Raw genomic sequence first — 27,183 nt, forward strand, 5'->3', positions numbered from 1 at the left:
ATTAAATGAGCGATGGTTTTACTTGATAAGACCCTTATTCATCGTCTGGAATCATTTAAAGCCCTTTGAACAGTTTGTAGTTTGCACTGAAACTCTCATTTGGACCTTGAACCGTTTGGACCCCATTGAAGTCCATTATATGGAGAAAATCCTGGAATGTTTTCATCAAAAACCTTAATTTCTTTTCAATTGAAAAAAGACAGATGTGGACATCTTGGATGACATGGGGGTGAGTAAAGAGTACAGAAAATGTATTTCTTCTGTACAGCACAATGTTCAACTACTGTTGTTTTTATTGTGCTTTATAAATAAAAGTTGATTGATTGATTGATAAATTATCAGCAAAAGTTTTTTTTTTTAAAGTGAACTACTGTGTTGCATGCATGTGTAATATTTTTTATGTTAATTTTTATTATTATTATTATAGCCTTCTATTTTAAACAATTTTGTTTCTGAAGTCTCCTACAGTTAGCTCACATGCATCCCCAGTCATTTTTTTCTTCATATACTAAGTAAAGTAAAGTAAATTTTATTTATAATGCGCTTTTCACAGATAAAATCACAAAATGCTGTACAAGAGAATAAGTAAAACAAACAATATAAAATGTATATACACTCTAAAAATTGCTGGGTTGTTTCAAACCAACTTTGGGTCAGATATGGACAAACCCAAATGTTGGGTTAAAAATGTACTAAAAATTTTCAATTACATTTTTAACCCAATATTTGGGTTTGTCCATATTTTTAATTACAAAAAAAAGTAAAAAAAAAATAGGTTAAAACTTTACATTTTTAATTACATTTTAACCCAACGTTTGGATTTGTCCGTATTTTTAATTACAAAAAAAATTGTAAAAAATGGGTTAAAAATGTAAATTTTTAATTACATTTTCAACCCAACATTTGGGTTTGTCCGTATTTTTAATTACCTAAAAAATTGTAAAAAATGGGTTAAAAATGTAAATTTTTAATTACGTTTTTAACCCAACATTTGGGTTTGTCCGTATTTTTAATTACAAAAAAATGTAAAAAATGGGTTAAAATGTAAATTTTTAATTACGTTTTTAACCCAACATTTGTGTTTGTCCGTATTTTTAATTTTAAAAAAAATGTAAAAAATGGGTTAAAAATGTAAATTTTTAATTACATTTTTAACCCAACATTTGGGTTTGTCCGTATTTTTAATTACAAAAAAAATGTAAAAAATGGGTTAAAAATGTAAATTTTTAATTACATTTTTAACCCAACATTTGGGTTTGTCCGTATTTTTAATTACAAAAAAAATTTTAAAAATGGGTTAAAAATGTGAAAATGTGTAAGGAATGACAATAAAACACAGTTGAACCTTGATCTGAACACAGACGAGACTCACTCACTCTCTGAATCTCTGCTGTCTTACAATATAAACGTGAATATATTTATTTATATATATAAAGGTGGGAAACCACTGTCTGATTTCCCTGTTGGGATCCTGGAGACACAAAGAGAATCCTCGCTCTAAACGTGCCGAACGAGTAAGTGTTTGGACGTCTCTGTAATCCTGTTCACCAGGCCGGCGTAAGAGCATTACGGAGCAGTCATGACATGTTTTATAATTGCTTAAGTTAATGAGAATTAATTCTATCGCATCTAATCTAGTTGCCTCACACATGCTCTTGCGTGCGCAGGATTAGCCGAGAGATTGCTGGGAGCGCTGGAGCCCGAGGCGAACGCTTCGTACGTTATCATCTCCCATCAAAGACTTCTCACCTTGAAATGGCGTGGGAGAGAAAGAGACGGTAAAGCCTGATAATAGAGGAAAATACTCCCAAACTGTCCTGGATCTACTCCTGTTTTACTTTCAACTCAGACAGTTCAAAAAGTAGTCATCTAAACTCTAGCTAAATTACCTGTGGTTCACTTAAAGTCCCCCTGTGGTGTAAATCCAGCGTTTAATGTTGTTTATGTGTGTATGTGGTGTGTTTAATGCGCTTTAACACACACCGTGTGTAAGTTGATAAGTGGACAGCATTGCTGAGTATTTCCTCCTTAAAACTGCAGTGAACCAAAGACAGACTAACCAATCAGATCAACGTGTGATCGTCAAACAGTGAGTGAGTGAGTGGAGGCGGGGCTCATTTGCATATTCATAGAACCGCGCATACTAAATGAGGCAAGGGTGTCGAGTTACATTCAAGATATTTTAAGGTGAAAAAAAAACATTTAATTATGTAATTTTGGTGATCAAAGATGAGTTTTAAGGGACAAAATTATTATTATTATAATAGAGATTATAAAGTTTGATTAAAAACTCAAAACACAAAACAATTGAGTGTCCGTATTAAACTAAAAACGTCATAATTTATGCAACTGAATTAATTAAACTGCAACATTTCGGCAAAATAAATATGCAAGACTTTCGAGTCTCTTAAGATCAATAACAGTGCAGTAAATGCACTGTAAAAAAAATATTGTTGGTTTAACTTAAAAAAGTAAGTAACCTGGTTGCCTTAAAATTTTAAGTTCATTGAACTAGAAAAAGTGAGTTAATACAATGAAGGAGATTAATTTAACCATCAGAAACTCAAAATTATATGTTATCTGAACTAAATAAATTATTTAAGTTGATTTGACAAAAGAAAAAATGTTGTGATTACTACACTGTAAAAAAATATTGTTGGTTTAACTTAAAAAAGTAAGTAACCTGGGTTGCCTTAAAATTTTAAGTTGATTGAACTGGAAAAAGTGAGTTAATACAATGAAGGAGATTCATTTAATCATCAGAAACTCAAAATAATAAGTTATCTGAACTAAATAAATTATTATAAAATTTTGAAATATTATAAAATATTGAAAATATATTTTTACAGTGTGGTAAAACTAGTGTGTTTATGATTATGATAATGAAGTTAGAATAACTATAATTATAAGTTTGAATTAAATCAGAATAATTTACATAAGCGTAAAGATGTCTTTGCTTTATGAACAGCAAGAGCGCAGACGCATGAGCAAACCCTCGTGATCATGTTCTCCAGCAAGTTTTGAGATGAAAATGGGAAAATCTTAAAGTCACCATGAAATCAAAATTGACAGTTTGTGTTTTTATTTTATTCCTGTAATTCATCAGTGCATTGAATCAGAATATCTTCCTCTTGCAGCTTCTCTTCTCTGATGATGTGGGCGGGGCTTTAACCTGTCAATCACATGAGATCAGCCAATAGCAAACCACAACCATCCAATCAATTCCACACGGACGCAATCAAGCCCCGCCCACATGCGTTCCTGTTCCAGAAGCGTTTCACTCGGATATACAACACAATAGGGGAGAACAGATGAGCGCAACTTTGGTTTCATGTTGACTTTCAATGTAGAATCTTTGCTTTGTGTTTCTCTTCATTTTCAATGTTCTCAGTGTAACGAAATCCCAGTGAAAGAGTGTGTGTGTGTACAGTAGATGCATTCATAAGCAGCGTGTTTTGACATGTCGTGAACAGGAACGTCGCGCCGCCTCGCCTCGCTGCCCATCCTCTCAGAATCTTTAATTAACACTTGGCAATTATGTGCATTTCCTTGGAGGCTGATGAATGAAAACTTTAATGCTGATTATGTTCTGACGCCTCGAGTTTGTGTGTAAGAGAAGGAGTCTGGTGTTATTTTATCCCCAGTCGACCCGATGGCTCTAATCTGGTTTATTCGGCACTCTTCCTCTCCTGCTGTTTCTCCTCAGTCGCTCGCTTTCATGTTAAGCCTTGCATCGGCTTCTGGAAGAACTTCAGGAGAATCTGTGCACTTGCAGGAAAGACATCAGTAGGAATAGATCTAGTGTTTCGCTAACTGAAACTAAAACTATAAAAACTTACTTGAAAAAAAAAAACGTTACTTGGAATTACATAAACCTTCAAAAAGTTAACTTTTTTTATTTCAGTTAGTTGCAAAGGTAACATTTATCATTTTTATACTAAAGTTACTACAACTAAACTTACATAAAAAAACAGCAAAATGAATAAAACAAACTAAAATTGAAAAATAAATGGAAATAAATTAAATAAAAAGTAACACTAACTGAATAAAAAATTATGAAAATGTCAGCTCGTTGACAAAGAAACATTTATTTTTGTATACAGTTTAAATACAATATATAATTTTATACAATAAAAATAAAATCAACGTGAACTGAAATAAATAAAATGAAATGATAAAAACTTCCAGCTATTACTTGAAGTACTAAAATAACTCAAACTTATAGACTGAAATAAAAATGTATAAATTATTCACATTTTAACATGACAAAACCCACAAAAAAATTACTAAAACTTTTACTAAAATTAAAATAAAAATGGAAATAAATTAAATAAAATTACAATAACTGAAATAGAATTAAAATAAAACACTTTTGGCTAGTTGGCAAGGAAACATTTATAATTTTTTTACTTAAATAACTACAACTAAAACTTACATAAAAATAAAAAACAACAACAAAATTAATCAAACTTTAACTAACATTTAAATATAATTGGAAATAAATTAAAGAAACACTAACTGAATAAAAAAATATAAAAATTTCAGCTTGTTGACATAGAAATATTTATTTTTGTATAGTTTATACAATAAAATATCAATAAAATCAATGCGAACTGAAATAAATAAAATCAAATGAACAAAAAAAACACCAGTACTAAAATAACTCAAACAAATAAAAATGGATAAATTATTCTAATTTAAAAAAAAAGTTAACATGACAAAACCCAGCGCAAAATTACTTAATACAAACTTTTAAAATAAAACGCAACTAAATGAAATAAAATTAACGATAACTGAAATGGAATTAAAATAAAACACTTTTGGCTAATTACTTTTGTATAGTTTGACTTAAATTTTTTAAATAACTAAAAATTATACTTAATTTGTTTAATAAAAATTAATAAAAATGACAAAAACACAGAAGTAAATGACTAAGACTTTAATACATTAATTATAAAAATAAAATTGTAATAAAAATGGAAACTGTAAAAAAGTATCTCACTGACAGACGGACATCATCAGATATTTACATATTACCTTTATTTAACCAGACAGAAAAACAGAAAATATCTTTTCCAAGAGTTTCACAATTAACAAAGGTTGCAGACACAAAAACATATAACATGAACATAAACGTATAACAATTTATGCCGGTAATAAATATTAAGGCCATAAATATCAAGGTTTCATATATATGTAAACAGCAGCAGGGATCATCCGGACAGTCAGTCGATAGTAATTAATGCCGGCTGGTTAATTGTTATTTACGGTCTGCGAGTGAAGTGAAGCTCAACCTTTGAGTCGCTGCGCTCAGGGCTTTGTTCTTTACTCTGCATCTCTAATGCTGGAATCAGGAAAACACACATCCTTCACACACACGCACACGCCGGACTCCACACACACACACCCGTCACAGCCTGTCATGCTCATTCATCAGTTCCCCTTGATCCCGTTCACACGGTAACCTGCTGTCGCCATGGAGACCGCTGGAGGATGATGGGATGGCCTGTGTGTGCGGAGAGCATCACCTGAAGCGCTTTATATTGTTTCTGGACTAAATATGAAGGATTCGTCCTGTATTTCTAGCACCCCTGCAAATTAAAATAATGATTGTTTTAATGACTATTATATATATATATATATATATATATATATATAGGCTATATATATATTTATAATGAAATGCTACAATAGTAATTATAATTCTTATTTTGTTTAATATTTTATTAGGAATAATAATATTAATATTATTATATTCATGCTGGTATACAAATCTAAATTGTGCAGCCCTGCAAAATAAAATATTTCTATTTATTTTTATTAAAAATATGTATATTTTGCAGTCAAATGCTAAAATATAATTCTTATATTGTTGAATACTTATATAATAGTGATAGTGTGATAGTTTATTTAGTGATTTATTTAGTGATAGTGAAAATTATTATTATTATTTTATAGCCATATAAATATATTATCACAATTTTATTATCGGTTTATTATCGATAAATATATTATCGACCAAATTATGCAGCCGACTTTTATCAGAATATAAAATATTTCTATTTATTTTTATTAAAAATATGTATATTTTGCAGTGAAATGCTAAAATATCATTCTTATATTGTTGAATACTTATATAATAGTGATATTGTGATAGTGTGATAGTTTATTTAGTGATTTATTTAGTGATAATATTTATTTAGTGATAGTGAAAATTATTATTATTATTATTTTATAGCCATATAAATATATTATCGCAATTTTATTATTGATTTATTATCGATAAATATATTATCGACCAAATTATGCAGCCGACTTTTATCAGAATATAAAAATATTTGTATTTATTTTTATTAAAAATATCTATGTTTTGCAGTGAAATGCTAAAATATCATTCTTATATTGTTGAATACTTATATAATAGTGATATTGTGATAGTGTGATAGTTTATTTAGTGATTTATTTAGTGATAATATTTATTTAGTGATAGTGAAAATTATTATTATTATTTTATAGCCATATAAATATATTATTGCAATTTTATTATTGATTTATTATCGATAAATATATTATCGACCAAATTATGCAGCCAACTTTTATCAGAATATAAAATATTTCTATTTATTTTTATTATAAATATCTATATTTTGCAGTGAAATGCTAAAATATCATTCTTATATTGTTGAATACTTATATAATAGTGATAGTGTGATAGTTTATGTAGTGATTTATTTAGTGATAGTGAAAATTATTATTATTATTTTATAGCCATATAAATATATTATCACAATGTTATTATCGATTTATTATCGATAAATATATTATCGACCAAATTATGCAGCCGACTTTTATCAGAATATAAAATATTTCTGTTTATTTTTATTAAAAATATGTATATTTTGCAGTGAAATGCTAAAATATCATTCTTATATTGTTAAATACTTATATAATAGTGATAGTGTGATAATTTATTTAGTGATAATATTTATTTAGTGATAGTGAAAATTATTATTATTATTTTATAGCCATATAAATATATTATTGCAATTTTATTATTGATTTATAATCGATAAATATATTATCGACCAAATTATGCAGCCGACTTTTATCAGAATATAAAATATTTCTATTTATTTTTATTAAAAATATGTATATTTTGCAGTGAAATGCTAAAATATCATTCTTGTTATTATTTTATGGTCATATAAAAATATAATCTCAATTTTTGACCAAATTATGCATCCAACTTTTTATCCGAAAATTCACAATTAAATGTTTTTGCCCCTAAATCATGCAGCCTTAATTTAGTGTGTGTGTGTGTGTGTGTGTGTGTGTGTGTGTGTGTGTGTTAAAAAACACGTTCCATCAGAAAGTTCAAACCGAAATGTGTGTTATTTATTTTCTCAGCACGTTTCTGGACCCGTAATGAATGATTCATCAACACACGCAGGATATTTCAAAGAAAAGCTGGTGTTTCAGGGGTTTAGAGAAGTTTGACGTGAGTCTCGGGTCTAGAGTTGTGTGTTCCTGCGGGAAACACTTGCTGTGTGATGATCAGCAAGCGTTGTGTTGTGTGTTGGAGGCCGTGATGAGCCTGGGCTTCCTCGTGAAGAGAGGAATACGGGCAGAAGGAAACATAAATGTTTAGAAATGATAATTAACTGGCTGACATCTCTGTTGGGATATGAATTATTCATGTTCATTTGGAAAGGAAATTTGCATGTAGTGTTAGGGGACAGAAAGAGGCGTAACGGATGCGCTGTGTGTGTGTGTGTGTGTGTGTGTAAAGTCAGGTAATTTTGTGTGGGTGGAACGTTACATCACTTCCTGGAACTGAAGTTCACTTGCGTGTCTGTGAGTGTGAGAGGTGTGTTTGTGTGAGAGAGTAAATGAGTGAGTGTGTGTGTGTGTGTGTGTGTGTGTGTGTGAGAGAGAGAGAGAGTGCACATGCGTATGTGTGTGTGTGTGTGTGTGTAAAGTTAGGTGATTTCATGTGTCATTATTCCTGGAGAGTGTGTGTATGTGTGTGTGTGTGTGTGTGTGTGTGTGTGTGTGTGTGTGGCGTGTCAGAAGCGCGTCTGCAGAACTGATGATATAATCACATCTATGTCCATATTGTGGACCTCTGCAAAATAAAATTATTATTATTATTTATTTTACTTAAATACTTTTAATTTACAGTGAACTGTTAAAATATTAATATTTCTTAAACTTTTTAAGATTTTATTAATTTATTTATTATTATTTATAGATGCACTGATATATAATCATGTTTTTCCTAAAATTATTATACATTTTTCCTAAATACTCTTTTTTTTACTGTGAAATGTCACAAAAGTTATATTTCTTATAATATTGTGTGGTTCAGAATTATTATTATTATTTAATTATTTATTTATTAATTATTTTACTTTTTTATTATTATTATTATTATTATTAATTTATAGTCATATTGATATTTAATCATAATATTTAATATTTAATCATAAAGTCATATTGATATTTTATAAGTTTTTGACCGAATGTGCAGCACAGCAAATGTGAAGCTTTTTTTTATCGTGTTTGATATCGCAATTGCAGTGTGTATATCAATGTGTGTGTGTGTGTGTGTGTGTGCTCTGAATATGAACAGTGGACAGCCTGATTAAAAGTCAGCACACACTCGGAGAGGTCAGTGTGTGTGTGGTTTGTAGGTGAGCCGTCACACTCGATGAACAGCCTCATTGGGATGCACACATGAGCGCGGAGGGTTGGTGTGTGTGTGTGTGTGTGTGTGTGTGTGTGTGAGTGAGTGTGTTTGCACTGCAGAACGAAAGCAGTGAGAGTTCACTCACACACATATGATGACATAATTTCCTATAAAAGCACATTTTGAAGAGTGTTTCTGCAGCTTCTGTTCAGATCACAGCACTGGGTTTGATTCATGCATGAACTGATGTAAATGTTTAAGACAATAAAAGCATCCGCCAAACGCACAACAATCTTTTCAAATCAGTCAGTCTTTAAAACGAGCATAACTTTTATTATGAGATTATGTAATTAAGAGCATCGGGAACTGTTTAAGTAGTTAACCCTTGTGCATCAATTAAAAAAAGTTACACACAGGTAAAAAGAGGACAAAAATGTCCGTGTCAAAAAACTGTCATAAAAATGTGACGCTTCGAGCACAGACTTAAGTTTGGTATCATTTTAAAGAAGACCCTTTGCAGATTATTGCTGAAGTAAAAACAATACTAATAAGTAAATCCAAAAAAAAGTTATATAGGTATAAGTTTATGAAAATTATTTATAAAAAAAACATTTTATATAAAATATATATTTTTAAAATCAGGTTGAACTCAAAACTGCAATGAAATCAAAGCCATAAATCTAAATAGGTTGTGTTCCAAATTTGAGGATGATATCTCAAAAAATGAGCTTTGGGTAACAGTTTGTTTGGGCGTAGTAACATGTTTTCCCCATTGGGTGGCAGCAAAACCCCACTGGAGCTCACAGTGATTGGATTTGTTATTTGTGTATGGAGTCAAAGTAGGGCCATATATATCTGCAAAATAAAACAATGTTTCGCAAAAAAAAAAATGTTTTGCAAATAAAAACAAACGTTTTGCAAAAAAAATATATGTTTTGCAAAAAAAAAATGTGGTGCAAATAAAAGTAGAGTATTGAGGAAAAAATTCTTTTTTGCAAGTAAAATAAATAATTGCAAAAGAAAAGTTGACCAATGGGGGAAAAAATAAAGTTTAGCAAAGTAAACTTTGACTTTGCAACACATACTTCCCTTTGCGCCGCTCCTTTAAATCCGCGTTTCAGTCATCCGTGCCTCTGCGGCGCACGCTTTGCTTTACGCTTCCTTTTTCTTTGCACCTCGCTTTGTGTCCCTGATTTGACGTGGGGGGCGGGGTCAAGAGGTTGGGGTGTGTACAACATAGACATCATATAGGTAGACGCCCTATCGACCGCTACTGCCTATTAGCACGGACGAGAATTGGAGCCGCCATCTTAAACCGGTCATCCGCTCCGCTCAGTGTAATCTGAATAGCAGGTGAAATGAGCTGTCAGCGCATTAAATTAATCATATCTCACTGAATACTGAACTGATTTTCACGGGGGTTTTTTTGCTGCAAAGGTCATACATGTAGCTATGATACAGGACACATGGTTCGGCGTATTTTAATATCCATTGTAGGTTAACAGTAATATAATATTCTGATATAAGATATAAAGTGACCAGACACAATATATATGTGATGAAGGATATAATGTATTTTATAATTTACACACTATAAATATAATAAAGAAGCAGAAACAGATAGTAGCAGTAAAGTAAGATATTTTAATAAGTTGAAGAAACAGTTTATGATTGACACACGCACATACACACGCACACACGAACAGACACACACACTCTCTCTCTCTCTCTCTCTCTCTCTCTCTCTCTCTCTCTCTCTCTCACACACACACACACACACAGAATGCAGCCACCTGTAATAAAAATTGAGAAGAAGCTTTTCAACGTGTTTGCATCAGTAACGTTAATTTCTAAAAATTAAATTCAGACAACATTAAGCCTATACCTTTTTTATTGTATGTGGATGTAGGAGGGGAAAATGTCGAGACTAAAGCCCTATCGGATTAACTTTACAAGGGTAGATGGGGTAAGTTAATGTAATTTTACCACAGGACTTCTGTAATATCAATAGCCAAATCGCATGTGGTAAGATATAGGTTATCAATAAAACTAGAAGTTGGAGAGGTAACTCAATTTGCGCATCGCTGTCATGCGTGTAGGCTATATTACGTTGCTTTCTGATGTGCGCAAACACAAATAACCTATACAACAGGGCAGTTGAATGCTTATCTGACAACCTAGAAGTTCTTGTAATTATTACTTTAACAGTTACCCCACCTCTCCATGCCGAGTGAACACCGGCTGATGCAGTAAACAGCATTTCACAACGATTTCAGTACAGTTATAGAACATATCCTTGGTCCTTCTCGATTATCTGGTAATATTCTATTCACAAAATACAACCAATAGTACGGTAATGTTAAGACTTACTTGTGAAAAGCCCTATTTTCGGTGATCCGGCGATTAGAACAGGAAAATGCTCCACAGTGCTCTGGCATCTTATCTGCTGCCACGCAACGAGACTAGGAAGACGACCGGTTCAAGATGGCGGCCGGATTTCTCGTTTTCCAGCGGACAATAGGGTATCTAGTCTCTATATGATATCTATGCTTGTACACACCCCAACCTCTTGACCCCGCCCCCCACGTCAAATCAGGGACACAAAGCGAGGTGCAAAGAAAAAAGAAGCGCAAAGGAAAGCGTGCGCCGCAGAGGCACGGATGACTGAAACGCGGATTTAAAGGAGCGGCGCAAAGGGAAGTATGTGTTGCAAAGTCAAAGTTTACTTTGCTAAACTTTATTTTTTCCCCCATTGGTTAACTTTTCTTTTGCAATTATTTTTTTTACTTGCAAAAAAGCATTTTTCGTCAATACTCTACTTTTATTTGCACCACATTTTTTTTATTTGCAAAACATATATTTTTTTTGCAAAACATTTGTTTTTATTTGCAAAACATATATATTTTTTGCAAAACATTTTTTTATTTGCAAAACATATATATTTTTTGCAAAACATTTTTTTATTTGCAAAACATATTTTTTTTTTTTTTTGCAAAACATTTTTTTATTTTGCAGATATATATGACCCTATATTTACTCCATATATTTGCAGTTTTTCTCTACACACATATTTTTTTATAACACACATACTAACCACACTCTGACATCCATACCAACACACCCACACAAATATCGTTGCATAATTTATCCAGTCGGCTCTATAATATGCCGAAGCAGAAAACAGGAATAAAGCCATATTTGTTTTATAGGCCAAACTTAAAAAAATGGCACCATCTGATCAAAAATAGTAAAAAATAAAATTTTGAAGCCTTGCCAACAGATTGAAAGCCTCTTAACAAAGATTGCATAATTTTATAGTTAACTGAACCGTGGATTAAAAATGGCAGTTTTAATGGGTTTCAATGGGGACATTTTTGTCCAAAAAGGCGCTGAGAGGGAGTATTTTTTGTACCTAATGCAAGAAAATGACGGTGAAATAGTAAAATTCCAAAAAAAATACACACCTGTGCCGATTCTTTTGCCGTTAGCTTTAACACAGGCAAAGTGATCAAAAAAACAAAACTGAAAAGGACAAAAATGTCCATACGGATGCACAAGGGTTAAAATGTCAGTTTTTAGTGGCAGGCTGTTGGTGTGACACAATCAGCCGATCAGAACATGTGTTGTGTGATGTACAGTTGTGAGGAGCCAATGGGATTGGGCTGTGGGCGGAGCTACTCGTGATGATGCAGGAGTAGAGAGTGAATAACATTTACAGGAAGAGGAGCTTCAATCACTAGTTGTGTTATCAATGTAGTCTTTAGTTATGTGTGTTTAAGTGTGTGTGTGTGTGTGTGTGTGTGTGTGTTCTCTCAGGCGGTGCCATAGGCAGTAGATCATGGCCAGTTTCAGGGCCTGCAGCTCACGGTCTCGTCAGCCTCGTCTCTGTGAACGTCTCTCTGGCGTTCAGAGGATGTTGGCATCTGCTGTGTGTGTGTGTGTGTGTGTGTGTGTGTGAGACGAGTTTGAGCGTCTCCTTCACAGCATCAGATGAGAATAGAAGTGTGATATCTATCTGTCATTTCTATTCTCATATCTCTCTGTCTGCTGGACTCACAGATGCTCGTGTGGATCATAGTGTGCATATTAAACTGATGCAGAACGTGTGTGTGTGTGTGAGGGGCTAATTGTCATTCAGTGTGTGTGTGTGTGTGTGTGTGTGTGAAGGTCAGTAAAGATCTTAGCTCTGTTGCTCTGTATTCTACAAACCTTTGATCTTTTGCTCTGTCCTGTCAGAGCGGGCCTGACAACTTTCAGAACAGCACACACACACACACACACACACACACAAAACTCACTGTCTGTTTCTCTCTCTTACACACACACCCGGACACACACACTCACACGTAACTCACTGTCTCTCTCTCTCTCTCTCTCTCTCTCACACACACACACACACACACACACAGTCAGTTGAAGGTTGTGTGCCATTATTTTAACTTGAATGCTAATGTTCTGTCATCTGTGAGAACTGATACATTTTCTATTAAAAAAAAAACTTTATTTTATTTATTTATTAATCATTTAATTGGTTATTTATGCATGTTTTAAATTGTATTTAAATGTAATAATTTAAAAATAATAATTTAATAAATTATTAAAATTACTTGTTCAGCCATTTACCTTTTTTTGTACATTTACATTTTATATGTACACTTTTATCTTTAACAATCTGCTAAATTCAGTCAGAGATGGATCGTAAAAATTGCATATCACTTTTTATTTAATACCGTCTTGAATCAGCTATTTCACAGACGTTTACATATAGTCTGAATTTATCAAAAATAAAAAAAATTGTGCAACATAATGTATTAATATAAAATATACACCAATAATTAACCCAAAACTTGTCATCTAGCACAGTGTTGGAACAATGAAATCAAAAGCGTGCCTTTAAATCAGTGTTGTAACATTAGCAAGAAATAATTCATGTTTTATATGTTTCTCTTTAGCATAAAATTCACTTTGATTTTTCTGTGTGTGTGTGTGTAGTATAAGCAGGTGGAGCAGTACATGTCGTTCCATAAGCTGCCGGCAGACATGAGGCAGCGGATCCACGATTACTACGAGCACAGATACCAGGGCAAGATGTTCGATGAAGAGAGCATTCTGGGAGAACTCAATGAGCCACTGAGAGAGGTGAGGACACACACACACACACACACATTTATGCAGTATGAGCTGTAGTGTTCAATATCTGCCTGTCATGTGTTCAGGAGATCATAAACTTCAACTGTCGGAAGCTGGTGGCGTCGATGCCGCTGTTCGCCAACGCCGATCCGAATTTTGTGACGTCGATGCTCACCAAACTTCGCTTCGAGGTGTTCCAGCCCGGAGATTACATCATCCGAGAGGGAACGATCGGGAAGAAGATGTACTTCATCCAGCACGGAGTCGTGAGCGTTCTCACTAAAGGAAGCAACGAGACCAAACTCTCCGACGGATCGTACTTCGGAGGTACAAATGACCACACACACACACATCTATTTATTTAAATCCACTTAAAAGAAATGATTTACAGGGACACTAATACTGTAGATGCAGATAATCATGGACCAGTGGCGTACAGCAGATGTTCATAATATTGAGCGTCACTCAGTTGTCATGGTTACGGTGACAGATGTGACGGCTGCCTATAGTAGCAGACTGAGCGCAGTGCTTTGCTAGCTCTTTAGCCCTCTTTTTTGGGCATCCTTAGTTGTTGAAACCAACTTACAACCAGCCTGTGTGTGTGTGTGTGTGTGTCCTAAGCTGCAAATTATGAGCACAAGAAGTCGGCTCTGGTAACCTAAATCTGAGATGATGTTTAGGAGTGTTTGATCTTTATTCATAAAGGCTTCTTCCATAAGATAAGATAAGATAAGACTTTATTGTCCGTGTACACGGAAATTTGTCTTGCAATACAAGCTCCAACAATTATAACACACACAAACTAAAAACAAAAACATACAGTCATCAATAAAAAGTATACAAAGGTACTTAAATAATATTATGGGTACTCCGCCCTGCAAGAGTGTTCTTCAATAGCTATAAATATATACACATATTAAAATACAAGTACTAGAGTCAAAGGTACATGCAACCTCCACAACGAACACACACTAACCCGACCCCTAAACCCACTCATCACACACAACTTAGTGTGTTTTTACATTTAAAAAAAAATTAATTACTTTATTTTTATACCAGAACGAGGACGTCCCTAAAGGGAGGCTTTTGGACTGGTTTTGGTCACTTGTAGGTACAAATTTGTCCCCAAAATATAGTTAAGTAGTCTCACACACACACACAGTGGAGCTCAGCCATTTCTACAGCTTTAATATTCATAATGATGGATTAGCCAAAACAAAAGCTTTTTGACCCTAAGCTTTCGGGACAGTCACAGAATCGTGGGATCGTCTCTGGTAAGTGCCCTATTTCTGGGACATTAACACAGATCATGTTTGGCCCCTTTATTGTTTCAATTTTTTTTTACTGTTGCAAAAAAAAACTGTCTATCGTTCAGTTTTCATGATTCAGAAGCTTGTTTCCGCCACTGAATAAAAAAATAATAATAAAATACTTTTTATCTCACAATTCTGACTTTTTTTTCCTCACAATTGCGAGTTTATATCTCGCAATTCTTACTTTATTTCTCAGAATTGCGAGATATAAAGTCAGAATTGTGTGATATAAAGTCGCAATTGCGTGATATAAAGTCAGAATTGCGAGATATAAAGTCAGAATTGCGAGATATAAAGTCAGAATGAAGCAAGTGAAGCAAACCTGAATTATATAGAGTGCAATTATGTTAAGAATGTGTGTGTGTGTGTGTGTATATATATACACACACACACACACACACACACACACACACAGTAGAATCATGTTGAGAACAAACTTAAGTAGCCTCCACTTTAAATAACAGAGCACCTACATAGGTAGGGTAGACTGAGTACAGTTGAGACACCTTAAGCAATCACAAGCACATGCATATTAGTGTCCTCTTTGATTGTGGGAAATTTGAACAATGGACGCATCTCCGATCCGATCACACTATTATCCTTATGTGACTGTTAAACGTAACTGGTATCATCACAAACGTAATTCTGTGCCCTAAATACTGGCATATTGCATGAGATTGTGTCATGCAAGCTCAATGCAAAATCTAGAGAAATGTGTGAGGTGGCCAGCGAGGTAAGTTGAGACATGTGTGTATCTGGACCCCCGATAGAGTCCTATAAGGAAACACACTGTTTTAGATTTTCAGTGTTATGATAACAGGTTAAACATTGTAATTAGCCAGCATAAGCCGCAAATGAAATTAAAATTAGATATTTGTTATAATTACACTGTGTATTATTAATGCAAATATAAAATATATTGTTTCTGTTTTATAAATTTAAACCAAATAAAAATTAATGAATTGAAATGGAATAAATAAACAATGTTGCCCAATTGTTTTTTTTTATTTGTCCTTATTTATTATATTTTCAATGAACGATTAGTTACCTTTACATCATTAAAAATGGGTGTCTCAACTGTATCACCTAATTCTTAAGAGCTTGTGGAAAATATAACCTACTTATGGGTATTATTGATTATATTAAGTTCGGACGACAGTGTTTTCACCGTTGACAGGCTTACAAATCTCCAGGTCATGTACCCAACTATTAATGAACTGAATGTGGGCTACACAATTACGAAATTTCTGTAAAATAAGTTCATATATCAGGAAATGTGACGGGAGGAAAGGCGTCATTGTCGCGGATCCACAGGGCTTTGGACTTCATAAGGATCGACATTTCCAATAAAGTAGATTTTTTTCAACATAACGTTAGCATTTCTTGGCGTACATTAGGAGTTTGTCTCTGTAAACTATTTTAAGCATGCTCAGATAAACAATTAATACAACCAACATAGCTGCCGGCTTGTGTTTGTGGCCTCACAAAAATGGCGGATATTCCGTTCCCCATATTGCGCTATGACGTCAGTTGACGTGCTGATGTAACCGGAAGCGACAAACTTTCTGTTTACATGCAGAGGCAGACGCGCGCTGCAGAAGCTTTTGAATTCGACACTTATCTCGATATAGATTATAAAATGGTTAAAAGGTGTTCATTTCCAGGATGTACGAATCGTGAGAAACCAATCAAAAAACGTGCAAGTGCCTCCTCAATGTTTGGAAATGAACGGCTTACCTTTTTCACTTTCCCACTAAATGATGTTGAGCGAGTGAAGCTATGGCTGCTGGCGATTCAGCGGGATGTTCATTTACCACTGAAAGTCGTCAAACACTTGAGGTTGTGCAGTGAACATTTTACACCTGACGACTTCAGGCCAGTTTTAGGAAACAGTCGACGATTACTGAACTCAACAGCTGTGCCAGTAATGTACGAGGTAAGTGTAAGCGGCACGTTGTGTTTGTTAAAGTAACCATAACTTAACTTAAAGTTTATATTAGTTATCTTAATGGATGAGTTCACTTTTTAAAAAAAACCTTTTGCTGATAATTTACTCACCCCCATGAGATCCAAGATGTCCATGTCATTCTTTCTTCAGTCGAAAAGAAATTAAGATTTTGGATGAAAACATTCCAGGATTTTTCTCCATATAATGGACTTCAATGGGGACCAAACGGTTCAAGGTCCAAAAGACAGTTTCAGTGCAAACTGTTCAAAGGGCTTTAAACGATTCCAAACGATGAATAAGGGTCAACGATCGCTCATTTAATAAATAAATAACAAAGTTTAAGTTTTATAAGCTTGAATCCTCGCCTTGCTCTGTTCTGTGATGCGTGTTCATGACTCTAAATGAACGAATCTTTTTTCGTGTCATTTGGTTCATTCAACGAATGAAATGAACAAGTTGACTCTGGAAAAGATCCGTTCGTTTTGATGAGAGGAGAGTTCGCTTGATAAGACCCTTATTCATCGTCTGGAATCGTTTAAAGCCCTTTGAACAGTTTGCACTGAAACTGTCTTTTGGACCTTGAGCCGTTTGGTTCCCATTGAAGTCCATTATATGGAGAAAATCCTGGTATGTTTTCATCAAAAACCTTAATTTCTTTTCGACTGAAGAAAGAATGAAAAATGAATGGGTGACATGGGGGTGAGTAAATTATCAGCAAATGTGTTTTTTAAAGTCCTTCAATGTCGTCATCTGTGGCTATATATATTTAAACTGCATTGCACATGGTACATTTTATTACATCCGAGTTACAACAGTGACTTGAATTGTTTTTAGGAGACAAAGGATCCATCACTGCTCAGTCCGGACCCTGGTTTACCAGATCCAGTCCCTACCAGTTTTCTCCCACAAGCAACTGATCTAAGTGAAAACACTGTAAAAGAGGAAATATTGCCGGATTCATATTTAAATGCTGTTCCCAATCCCGACTCAACCCCACTTAAACAACAAAGAATCCGTAGATTTAAGCAAGAACCTGTGAGCTCATTTCCGTCACGTCTTATTTTGGTTTTATCAAGTCCAGCTAGAGCTGTAAAGTGTTCAATGCCATCGACATCAGGGACGTACTACGCCTTTCCTGCAACAAAGTCCTGTCAATGGGTGAGTTAACTTTTTAACCCTTGTGCATTAATTAAAAAAAGTTACACAGGTAAAAAGAGGACAAAAATGTCCATGTCATAAAAATGTGACGCTTCGGAGCACAGACTTAAGTATGGTATCATTTTAAAGAAGACCCTTTGCAGATTATTGCTGAAGTAAAAAAAAAATAATAATAAGTAAATCCCAAAAAAAGTTATATAGGTATAAGTTTATGAAAATTATTTATAAAAAAAATATTTTACATAAAATGTATATTTTATAAATCAGGTTGAACTCAAAACTGCAATAAAATCAAAGCCATAAATCTAAATAGGTTGTGTTCCAAATTTGAGGATGATATCTCAAAAAATGAGCTTTGGGTAACAGTTTGTTTGGGCGTAGTAACATATTTTCCCCATTGGGTGGCAGCAAAACCCCACTGGAGCTCACAGTGATTGGATTTGTTATTTGCAGTTTTTCTCTACACACATATTTTTGTATAACACACATACTAACCACACTCTGACATCCATACCAACACACCCACACAAATATCGTTGCATAATTTATCCAGTCGGCTCTATAATATGCCGAAGCAGAAAACAGGAATAAAGCCATATTTGTTTTATAGGCCAAACTTAAAAAAAAAAAAAAATGGCACCATCTGATAAAAAATAGTAAAAAATACAATTTTGAAGCCTTGCCATCAGAATGAAAGCTCTTAACAAAGATTGCATAATTTTATAGTTAACTGAACCGGGGATTAAAAATGGCAGTTTTAATGGGTTTCAATGGGGACATTTTTGTCCAAAAGGTGCTGAGAGGGAGTATTTTTTGTACCTAATGCAAAAAAATGACGGTGAAATAGTAAAATTCCAATAAAAATACACACCTGTGCCAATTTTTTTTTGCCGTTAGCTTTAACACAGGCAAAGTGATCAAAAAAACAAAACTGAAAAGGACAAAAATGTCCATACGGATGCACAAGGGTTAAAGAAAATGTTAATATTTTGTTTTTTTCTTTGTAATTGGTCAAACACAAATGTAAGTTATATATTTTTTTCCATTTAGAGTGTAAAAACAGCTGAAATTGACAACCGATCTGAAGGAAGTCTTGTTCCTCCAAGTTCCACCTCGACATCTACTTCGACTGCAGAAGATGATGAAGAAAATAAATGCAAAGATCAAAATTGGATTGTGAATGAGTCCAGATTGATGGAGCTGTTTAATAGATGCCATTATTGTGGATCATTAGTAATCGAGACCCAAAAAATAACTTGTGGTCGCTTCATACGTGTTATATGGGAATGTTCTAATGGTCATCAAGGAAAATGGGACTCATGTGATGATATTTGAGGAATACCAGCTAATAACCTTCTTGTGGCAGCGACGACACATGTGGACATTGATGACTGGGATACATTGCCTACAACCTACAAATACCAAAGAAAACAAACTTGTACACCGACTATCCAGTCCTCTTATCTAATCTCTGTTGTAGATGTTGTGTACAAAGAACAACAGGAGAATATTTTGGAAGGCGGATACAGAACATACTGCCTTTGTCATGGGATGGGAGAAATGACAGGTAAGTGTAAATCATAACTATAACTATTTGAGTCGCTTTAAAGGAGTAGTTCACTTTAAAAAACACTTTTGCTGCTAATTTACTCACCCCCGTGTCAATCAAGATGTCCGTGTCTTTCTTTCTTCAGTCGAAACGAAATTGAGGTTTTTGATGAAAACATTCCAGGATTTTCTCCATATAATGGACTTCAATGGGGTCCAAACGGTTCAAGGTCCAAATGAGAGTTTCAGTGCAGCTTCAAAGGGCTTTAAACGATTCCAGACGATGAATAAGGGTCTTATCAAGCGAAACCATCGACCAGTTCAAAAATAAGTAAAAAAGTTTAAGTTTTATAAGCACAAATGCTTGCTTGCTATTTTCTGTGATGAGTGTTTGTGACTCTCCTGTTCATCAAAATGAACAAATCTTTTTTCGAGTCATGACTCGATGGGTCCTTGATAAGACCCTTATTCATCGTCTGGTGTCGTCTGTGACCTTGAACCGTTTGGTCCCCATTGAAGTCCATTATATGGAGAAAATCCTGTAATGTTTCCATCAAAAACCTTAATTTCGTTTCGACTGAAGAAAGGAAGACATGGACATCTTGGATGACATGGGGGCGAGTAAATTATCAGCAAAAGTTTTTTTTAAAGTGAACTACTTTAAGTATGCGTAGTCTTTTGTTTTTTGTATGACTATAAGCTATATATATATAAGCGAAATAATTTTTTTTTTCTAAATATATATGCATGTGTGTGATATATATATATATATATATATATATATATATATATATACACATACACACACACAAACACAGAGAAAAATGGACTGGGTAATTTAATTATTCCATAAAATAATGGCATGTGACTTTATACGTTTCTATTTTATAGGTATTCCTCGATACAACATTGTTTTTCCCAAGCTAAATAAAGAGTGGGTGGCCTGGAAAATTTATGAACTGACTTCACAAAAATTCAGGGATGATCTTCTTCGAAAGGTACAGGGCCGGCGCAATGACCATACTGTACTTTTCAAGGACCCGAAAAGTAAACGACAGTCGTACTGTGGCGTACTGTAATATAGTTCTCTTACCCTTGATTGTGTTGCTTGATTTTTCTTTGAGTAAAATGCTACCTCAACATGCTTGTTTAAGTAATTGTTTTTTTTCTTTGAGGGGGAACAAATGTATGATGTGTAAAACACCTCGGAATAACATTGCAGTGATATCACATAGAAATGCTCCAATGGTAAAACCATATTCAACATTTCAAAATCACCTATTTGGTAAACTGATGAAGAGAGGTATATTGATCATGGAATCAGAATTTTCTTGTCTTTAATTATTCATTCATTCATATGTCACTTGTTTAATTCATCTAAAAAATATTTTTCAAATTTTCGACTTGATTTTTCAACCCTCCCCAAGCAGCCGCTCTGTTCGCTTGTGCCTCAGGCCGGCCCTGGATGGAAACAATCTTTAACCCTTGTGCATCCGTATGGACATTTTTGTCCTTTTCAGTTTTGTTTTTTTGATCACTTTGCCTGTGTTGAAGCTAACGGCAAAAAACTTTGCACAGGTGTGTATTTTTATTGGAATTTTACTATTTCACCGTCATTTTTTTGCATTAGGTACAAAAACTACTCCCTCTCAGCACCTTTTGGACAAAAATGTCCCCATTGAAACCCATTAAAACTGCCATTTTTAATCCCCTGTTCAAAACTATAAAATTATGCAATCTTTGTTAAGAGCTTTCATTCTGATGGCAAGGCTTCAAAATTTTATTTTTTACTATTTTTTATCAGATGGTGCCATTTTTTTTTTTTAAGTTTGGCCTATAAAACAAATATGGCTTTATTCCTGTTTTCTGCTTCGGCATATTATAGAGCCGACTGGATAAATTATGCAACGATATTTGTGTGGGTGTGTTGGTATGGATGTCGGAGTGTGGTTAGTATGTGTGTTATAAAAAAAATATGTGTGTAGAGAAAAACTGCAAATAACAAATCCAATCACTGTGAGCTCCAGTGGGGTTTTGCTGCCACCCAATGGGGAAAACATGTTACTACGCCCAAACAAACTGTTACCCAAAGCTCATTTTTTGAGATATCATCCTCAAATTTGGAACACAACCTATTTAGATTTATGGCTTTGATTTTATTGCAGTTTTGAGTTCAACCTGATTTATAAAATATATATATATTTTATATAAAATATTTTTTATAAATAATTTTCATAAACTTATACCAATATAACTTTTTTTGGATTTACTTATTATTTTTTTACTTCAGCAATAATCTGCAAAAGGGGCGGTGGCAAAAATCTTCACACAGTGTCGTTTGCTTCATGTCATTGTGTAGTTTGGGCGTTTATCTACTCATCACTATTTGCAGCTAGTGTCCGGCGCTCACGACCTCTGACCTCGACACGAGATGGCATTCAATCTATATCAATGCTAATGTTAATCTGCACGCTTCTGACCATCTCACGTCATTCCTGACACCAGTGCATGCTGGGAAATGAACGGCAAGCTGTGGAGAATTTGTTTTCATTCACTCGTGAAATTAATTTGTTTATATTTATTACTTGTCAATCATTAGATGCTGGCTTTGTCCAAAACAAGGGACTTATAGTCTTTATTAAATCAAAACTGAACATTCTTATTTATAAATGATTTATCTTTATTGTGTTAATAATCTTGAATCAGAATCATTTCCTCTTGCAGCATCTCTTCTCTGATGATGTGGGTGGGGCTTTAACCTGTCAATCACATGAGATCAGCCAATAGCAAACCACAACCATCCAATCAATTCCACACGGACACAATCAAGCCCCGCCCACATGTGATCCTGTTCCAGAAGTGTTTCATGCTCATATACGGCACAATAGGGAAGAAGAGATGAGCACAACTCCCCTTTCATTACTTTAGACTTTATTAAAGTTCATCGCATAAATGAGGCAGTAAAAGCCGTGAGATAAGCGTGAGTTTAAAACACGTGGATGCCCTCATGATTCCTGTCATTGTGTTGGGCATCAATGATTTAAATGCAGGGCCTGATGGGAATTATGTATGTAATGAGGTCACATGGTTGAGCGTGATGTAACAAGGATGAAAGAAAACCTTGACGGGAGCAGAAAAAGCCTGCTATTAAAGTATATAGTTAAAAGTTTGTGTTTAACATACTGTGTATAATTATTTTGTATATATAAATACACGCATAGGCAGGAAATATTTGCTTATAAATTTGATTTGATTTGATTTATTGGTTTATTTAAAAGGGGACAGTGCAATTTCACAAAACGCATGAACACACATGGTTAAAAAAGCCAGAATTAGCCAAAAGGCTATTTTTCATCTGTAGTCCCCTGGCCAAGATGTAAAAAAGCATTACAATACAAACAAGAAAATACATTTATAGGTCTATAGCAAATTGACTAAAAAATATCTAAATAACACTATAAGATAACATAGGGTACACTATGCCTATTACAATAATAAAATACACAAAAACACATTTACAAAAAGACTATATGTTAAATATATAATACAGCTCTTGTAATGTTGGCAGATAAATACTGTATATATTTATTTATACACAATTTATATTAACACACCTACACAATAACACATTTTTCTTAAATATGTGCATGCATGTGTGTGTATTTATACGTACAAAATAATTGTACACAATACACACACATTTATTATGTAAACACAAACTTTTATTTTGGATATGATCATTGGCCCGCACTCTTGTTTATTTATTTATTTATTTATTTTGAAGAAAATGTGTTGCCTTTTATGTTCTGAGTAGTTGTAAGATAGTTCCCAGTCCTGCATCATACACACACACACGCACACAATCACACAAATGCACACAGACACACACAGTGCAGGTGGACTGTGCCATGAGCTTCTTTGGATAAAAGCTTTTCCAAGATCTGAAAGTGCAGCAGGAGTGTGTGTCGAGTGTGTTTCTTAGTTAAATGTCACGATCGGGAGCGTTCGGCTTTATTGTGATCTGGAAACATGATTGTCTTTGGGAAAATCCCCTCAGATCCGCGTCTCAGTTTCTGAGGAAAATCGAACATGGTGTCTTATCAGGGTTGTCATCTTGAGTCAGCTGATCTGAGAATCACATGACTGTGTGTGTGTGTGTGTGTGTGTGTGTGTGTGTGTGTGTGTGTGTGTGTGTGAATAATCCTCTCACCGTTGGAGCTGTGACTCTCATTACACACTGACACGATGAGAGTGTTTCACAGGTTCACTGATTCGTTTGGATTATTTCTACAGGCTTATTTGTTCTTTTTTATAAGTCCTGATGTTCCTTTCCATTAAAACTGGTGGAATTATACAGAAATGACAGGACATTAGAATTAGTGTTAGAGTTCAAAGTATAATGCAGCACACTTCAGAAGTGTGTGTGTGTGTGTGTGTGTTTTATGTTCTGGGCAATATGACATAACATATATATATATATATATATATATATATATATATATATATATATATATGAAGAGTTCAGATGCAAAAGCCTCTAAATGCCATTTGAAATTTTCTTCTTTAATGATGATTTTTATCAAACTTGTATATTTAAGTTCAGTAATTTCACTTAAATAACAATTAATAGGTAATCTTCATTGCCATTTAAGTGAAATCACTGAACTTAAATATACAAGCTTGATAAAAATGATCATTCTAGAAGAAAATTTCAAATGGCACTTAGAGGCTTTTGCATCTGAACTCTTCATATATATATATATATATATATAAAATGCAATCATATTTTAAAGCTGCTTTGAGCGTGGCTCATCCCACCGGATAGTTTAGATACAGAACTACCTGTTTAATAATGTGATTTTATACTTATCATTCTTCTAATTCATCTGATTCATCAGTGTCCATCAAATTAAAAACAAAGAGGACATTATTATTAAATAATAATTTTGAATTACTATTTAATAAAATAAACAAATTTGTATAATAATAATTAATTAATTATTCAAAAATAGTGTTTAATATATTTTTAAAAAATTGTTGAGTTTCCCGGAAAAAAAATATATATTTAAATAATAATAAAAAAAAAATATTATAAGTAAAAAATAATATTTTTTTGTATTTTTTTAAAGCACTCTGTCCTAAAATGTAAGCATAGTGAGACACGAGTAGTGATTACTCGGTTATGATATTTAGATGTGAATTTTTCCGGTGTTTGGAGTTTAGATAAACCCGAGTGATGATTAGAATAGATCCACTTAGTGTTTAATGAATAAAACACAGTCGTACCACACACACACACAGCCAGAACCACAGTCCAAACACACACACGCACTCCCACACGGCTGTGGAGCGATCACACTAATGGAGGAGGAGGTCAGAGTCATCCTGGGACAAACCCAGTGTCACTCCTGTGTGTCCGGCACACATCTCAACACACACATGCATATTAATAATGCTCAGCTCTTTCATAACAAACGGTCAATATCGTCACACAGGAAGAAACCTGACTCATGCATTGATCAGAGTTGAGAATCTTTATGTCCCGCACGATTAGATTCGGATTTAGGGAATCACAACCGTATTTTCCATTGCAGACTAGTGCGTTTCCTGCATGTGCTTTGTTAATAAACAGAATTATTACTAATAAACCTAAAACTCTCACTATTGACTTTCTGTGAGTCGTTCCAGAATCGTGCATGAAAAGAATCGCAAGGCGTCAGTAAATTGATTTGTTCCCCCGTCCCTGTTATTGATGTTTGGCACTTAAGAGGCAGAGGGGATTGTGGGTAGTGGATGAGTGTGTGTGAGAGAGGCCTGGTCGTCAGTGTTTCCAGTTCTGAACCCCGATAAAAGCGAGTGATTCTCCTGATCCGCGTGACGTGTGGCAGTTAGTGCCTCGCCTGTGGATTACACAACAGTTCACTGGTTTTCCTCACTGGTTTCGTTGACTGGTCTTGTTCTCTGGTTTTTTTTCACTGGTTTTGTTCACTATTTTTTGTTCACTGGTTTTGCTAACTGGTTTTGTTCTCTGTTTTTTTTTCACTGGTTTTGTTCACTATTTTTTGTTCACTGGTTTTGCTAACTGGTTTTGTTCTCTGGTTTTGTTCTCTGGTTTTGTTCACTGGTTTTGTTCACTGGTTTTGTTCACTGTTTTTTGTTCACTGGTTTTGTTCGCTGGTTTTGTTCTCTGGTTTTGTTCACTGGTTTTGTTCACTGTTTTTTGTTCACTGGTTTTGTTCGCTGGTTTTGTTCTCTGGTTTTGTTCACTGGTTTTTGTTCACGGTTTTTGTTTACTGGTTTTGTTCTCTGGTTTTGTACTCTGGTTTTGTTCACTGGTTTTGTTCTCTGGTTTTGTTCACTGGATTTGTTCTCTGGTTTTGTTCGCTGGTTTTTGTTCACTGGTTTTGTTCGCTGGTTTTGTTCTCTGGTTTTGTTCACTGGTTTTTGTTCACTGGTTTTGTTCGCTGGTTTTGTTCTCTGGTTTTGTTCACTGGTTTTTGTTCACGGTTTTTGTTTACTGGTTTTGTTCTCTGGTTTTGTTCACTGGTTTTGTTCTCTGGTTTTGTTCGCTGGTTTTGTTCTCTGGTTTTGTTCACTGGTTTTTGTTCACTGTTTTTTGTTCACTGGTTTTGTTCGCTGGTTTTGTTCTCTGGTTTTGTTCACTGGTTTTTGTTCACGGTTTTTGTTTACTGGTTTTGTTCTCTGGTTTTGTACTCTGGTTTTGTTCACTGGTTTTGTTCTCTGGTTTTGTTCACTGGATTTGTTCTCTGGTTTTGTTCGCTGGTTTTGTTCGCTGGTTTTGTTCACTGGTTTTGTTCACTGGTTTTGTTCACTGGATTTGTTCACTGGTTTTGTTCATGGTTTTTGTTCACTGGTTTTGCTAACTGGTTTTGTTCTCTGGTTTTGTTCTCTGGTTTTGTTCACTGGTTTTGTTCGCTGGTTTTGTTCACTGGTTTTGTTCACTGGTTTTGTTCACTGGTTTTTTTCGCTGGTTTTGTTTACTGGTTTTGTTCACTGGTTTTGTTCTCTGGTTTTGTTCACTGGTTTTTGTTCACGGTTTTTGTTTACTGGTTTTGTTCTCTGGTTTTGTTCACTGGTTTTGTTCACTGGTTTTTGTTCACTGGTTTTGTTCGCTGGTTTTGTTCTCTGGTTTTGTTCACTGGTTTTTGTTTACTGGTTTTGTTCGCTGGTTTTGTTCTCTGGTTTTGTTCACTGGTTTTTGTTCACGGTTGTTGTTTACTGGTTTTGTTCTCTGGTTTTGTTCACTGGTTTTGTTCGCTGGTTTTGTTCACTGGTTTTGTTCTCTGGTTTTGTTCACTGGTTTTGTTCACTGGTTTTTGTTCGCTGGTTTTGTTCTCTGGTTTTGTTCTCTGGTTTTGTTCACTGGTTTTGTTCTC

General features: G+C 34.2%; 1 protein-coding gene and 1 long non-coding RNA gene across 2 annotated transcripts in view; both read left to right on the forward strand.

The window, feature by feature from the left end:
* hcn4 (hyperpolarization activated cyclic nucleotide-gated potassium channel 4) overlaps positions 1-27,183 on the forward strand; it is a 98,109-nt gene that overhangs the window by 62,199 nt on the left and 8,727 nt on the right. The window contains exons 5-6 of the mRNA XM_039684298.2: positions 13,682-13,828; positions 13,906-14,146. Coding sequence (XP_039540232.2) covers positions 13,682-13,828; positions 13,906-14,146 — 388 coding nt within the window. The remainder of the gene's footprint in view (positions 1-13,681; positions 13,829-13,905; positions 14,147-27,183) is intronic.
* Positions 16,668-20,930, forward strand: LOC120487876 (uncharacterized). The gene is made up of 4 exons (XR_016145412.1): positions 16,668-17,068; positions 17,915-18,238; positions 19,289-19,805; positions 20,678-20,930. It is a non-coding gene; the product is annotated as an uncharacterized LOC120487876 (long non-coding RNA).

This window comes from Pimephales promelas, chromosome 10 (assembly GCF_988280905.1).
Source record: "Pimephales promelas chromosome 10, fPimPro1.hap1.1, whole genome shotgun sequence".
NCBI classification, from domain to species: domain Eukaryota; kingdom Metazoa; phylum Chordata; class Actinopteri; order Cypriniformes; family Leuciscidae; genus Pimephales; species Pimephales promelas.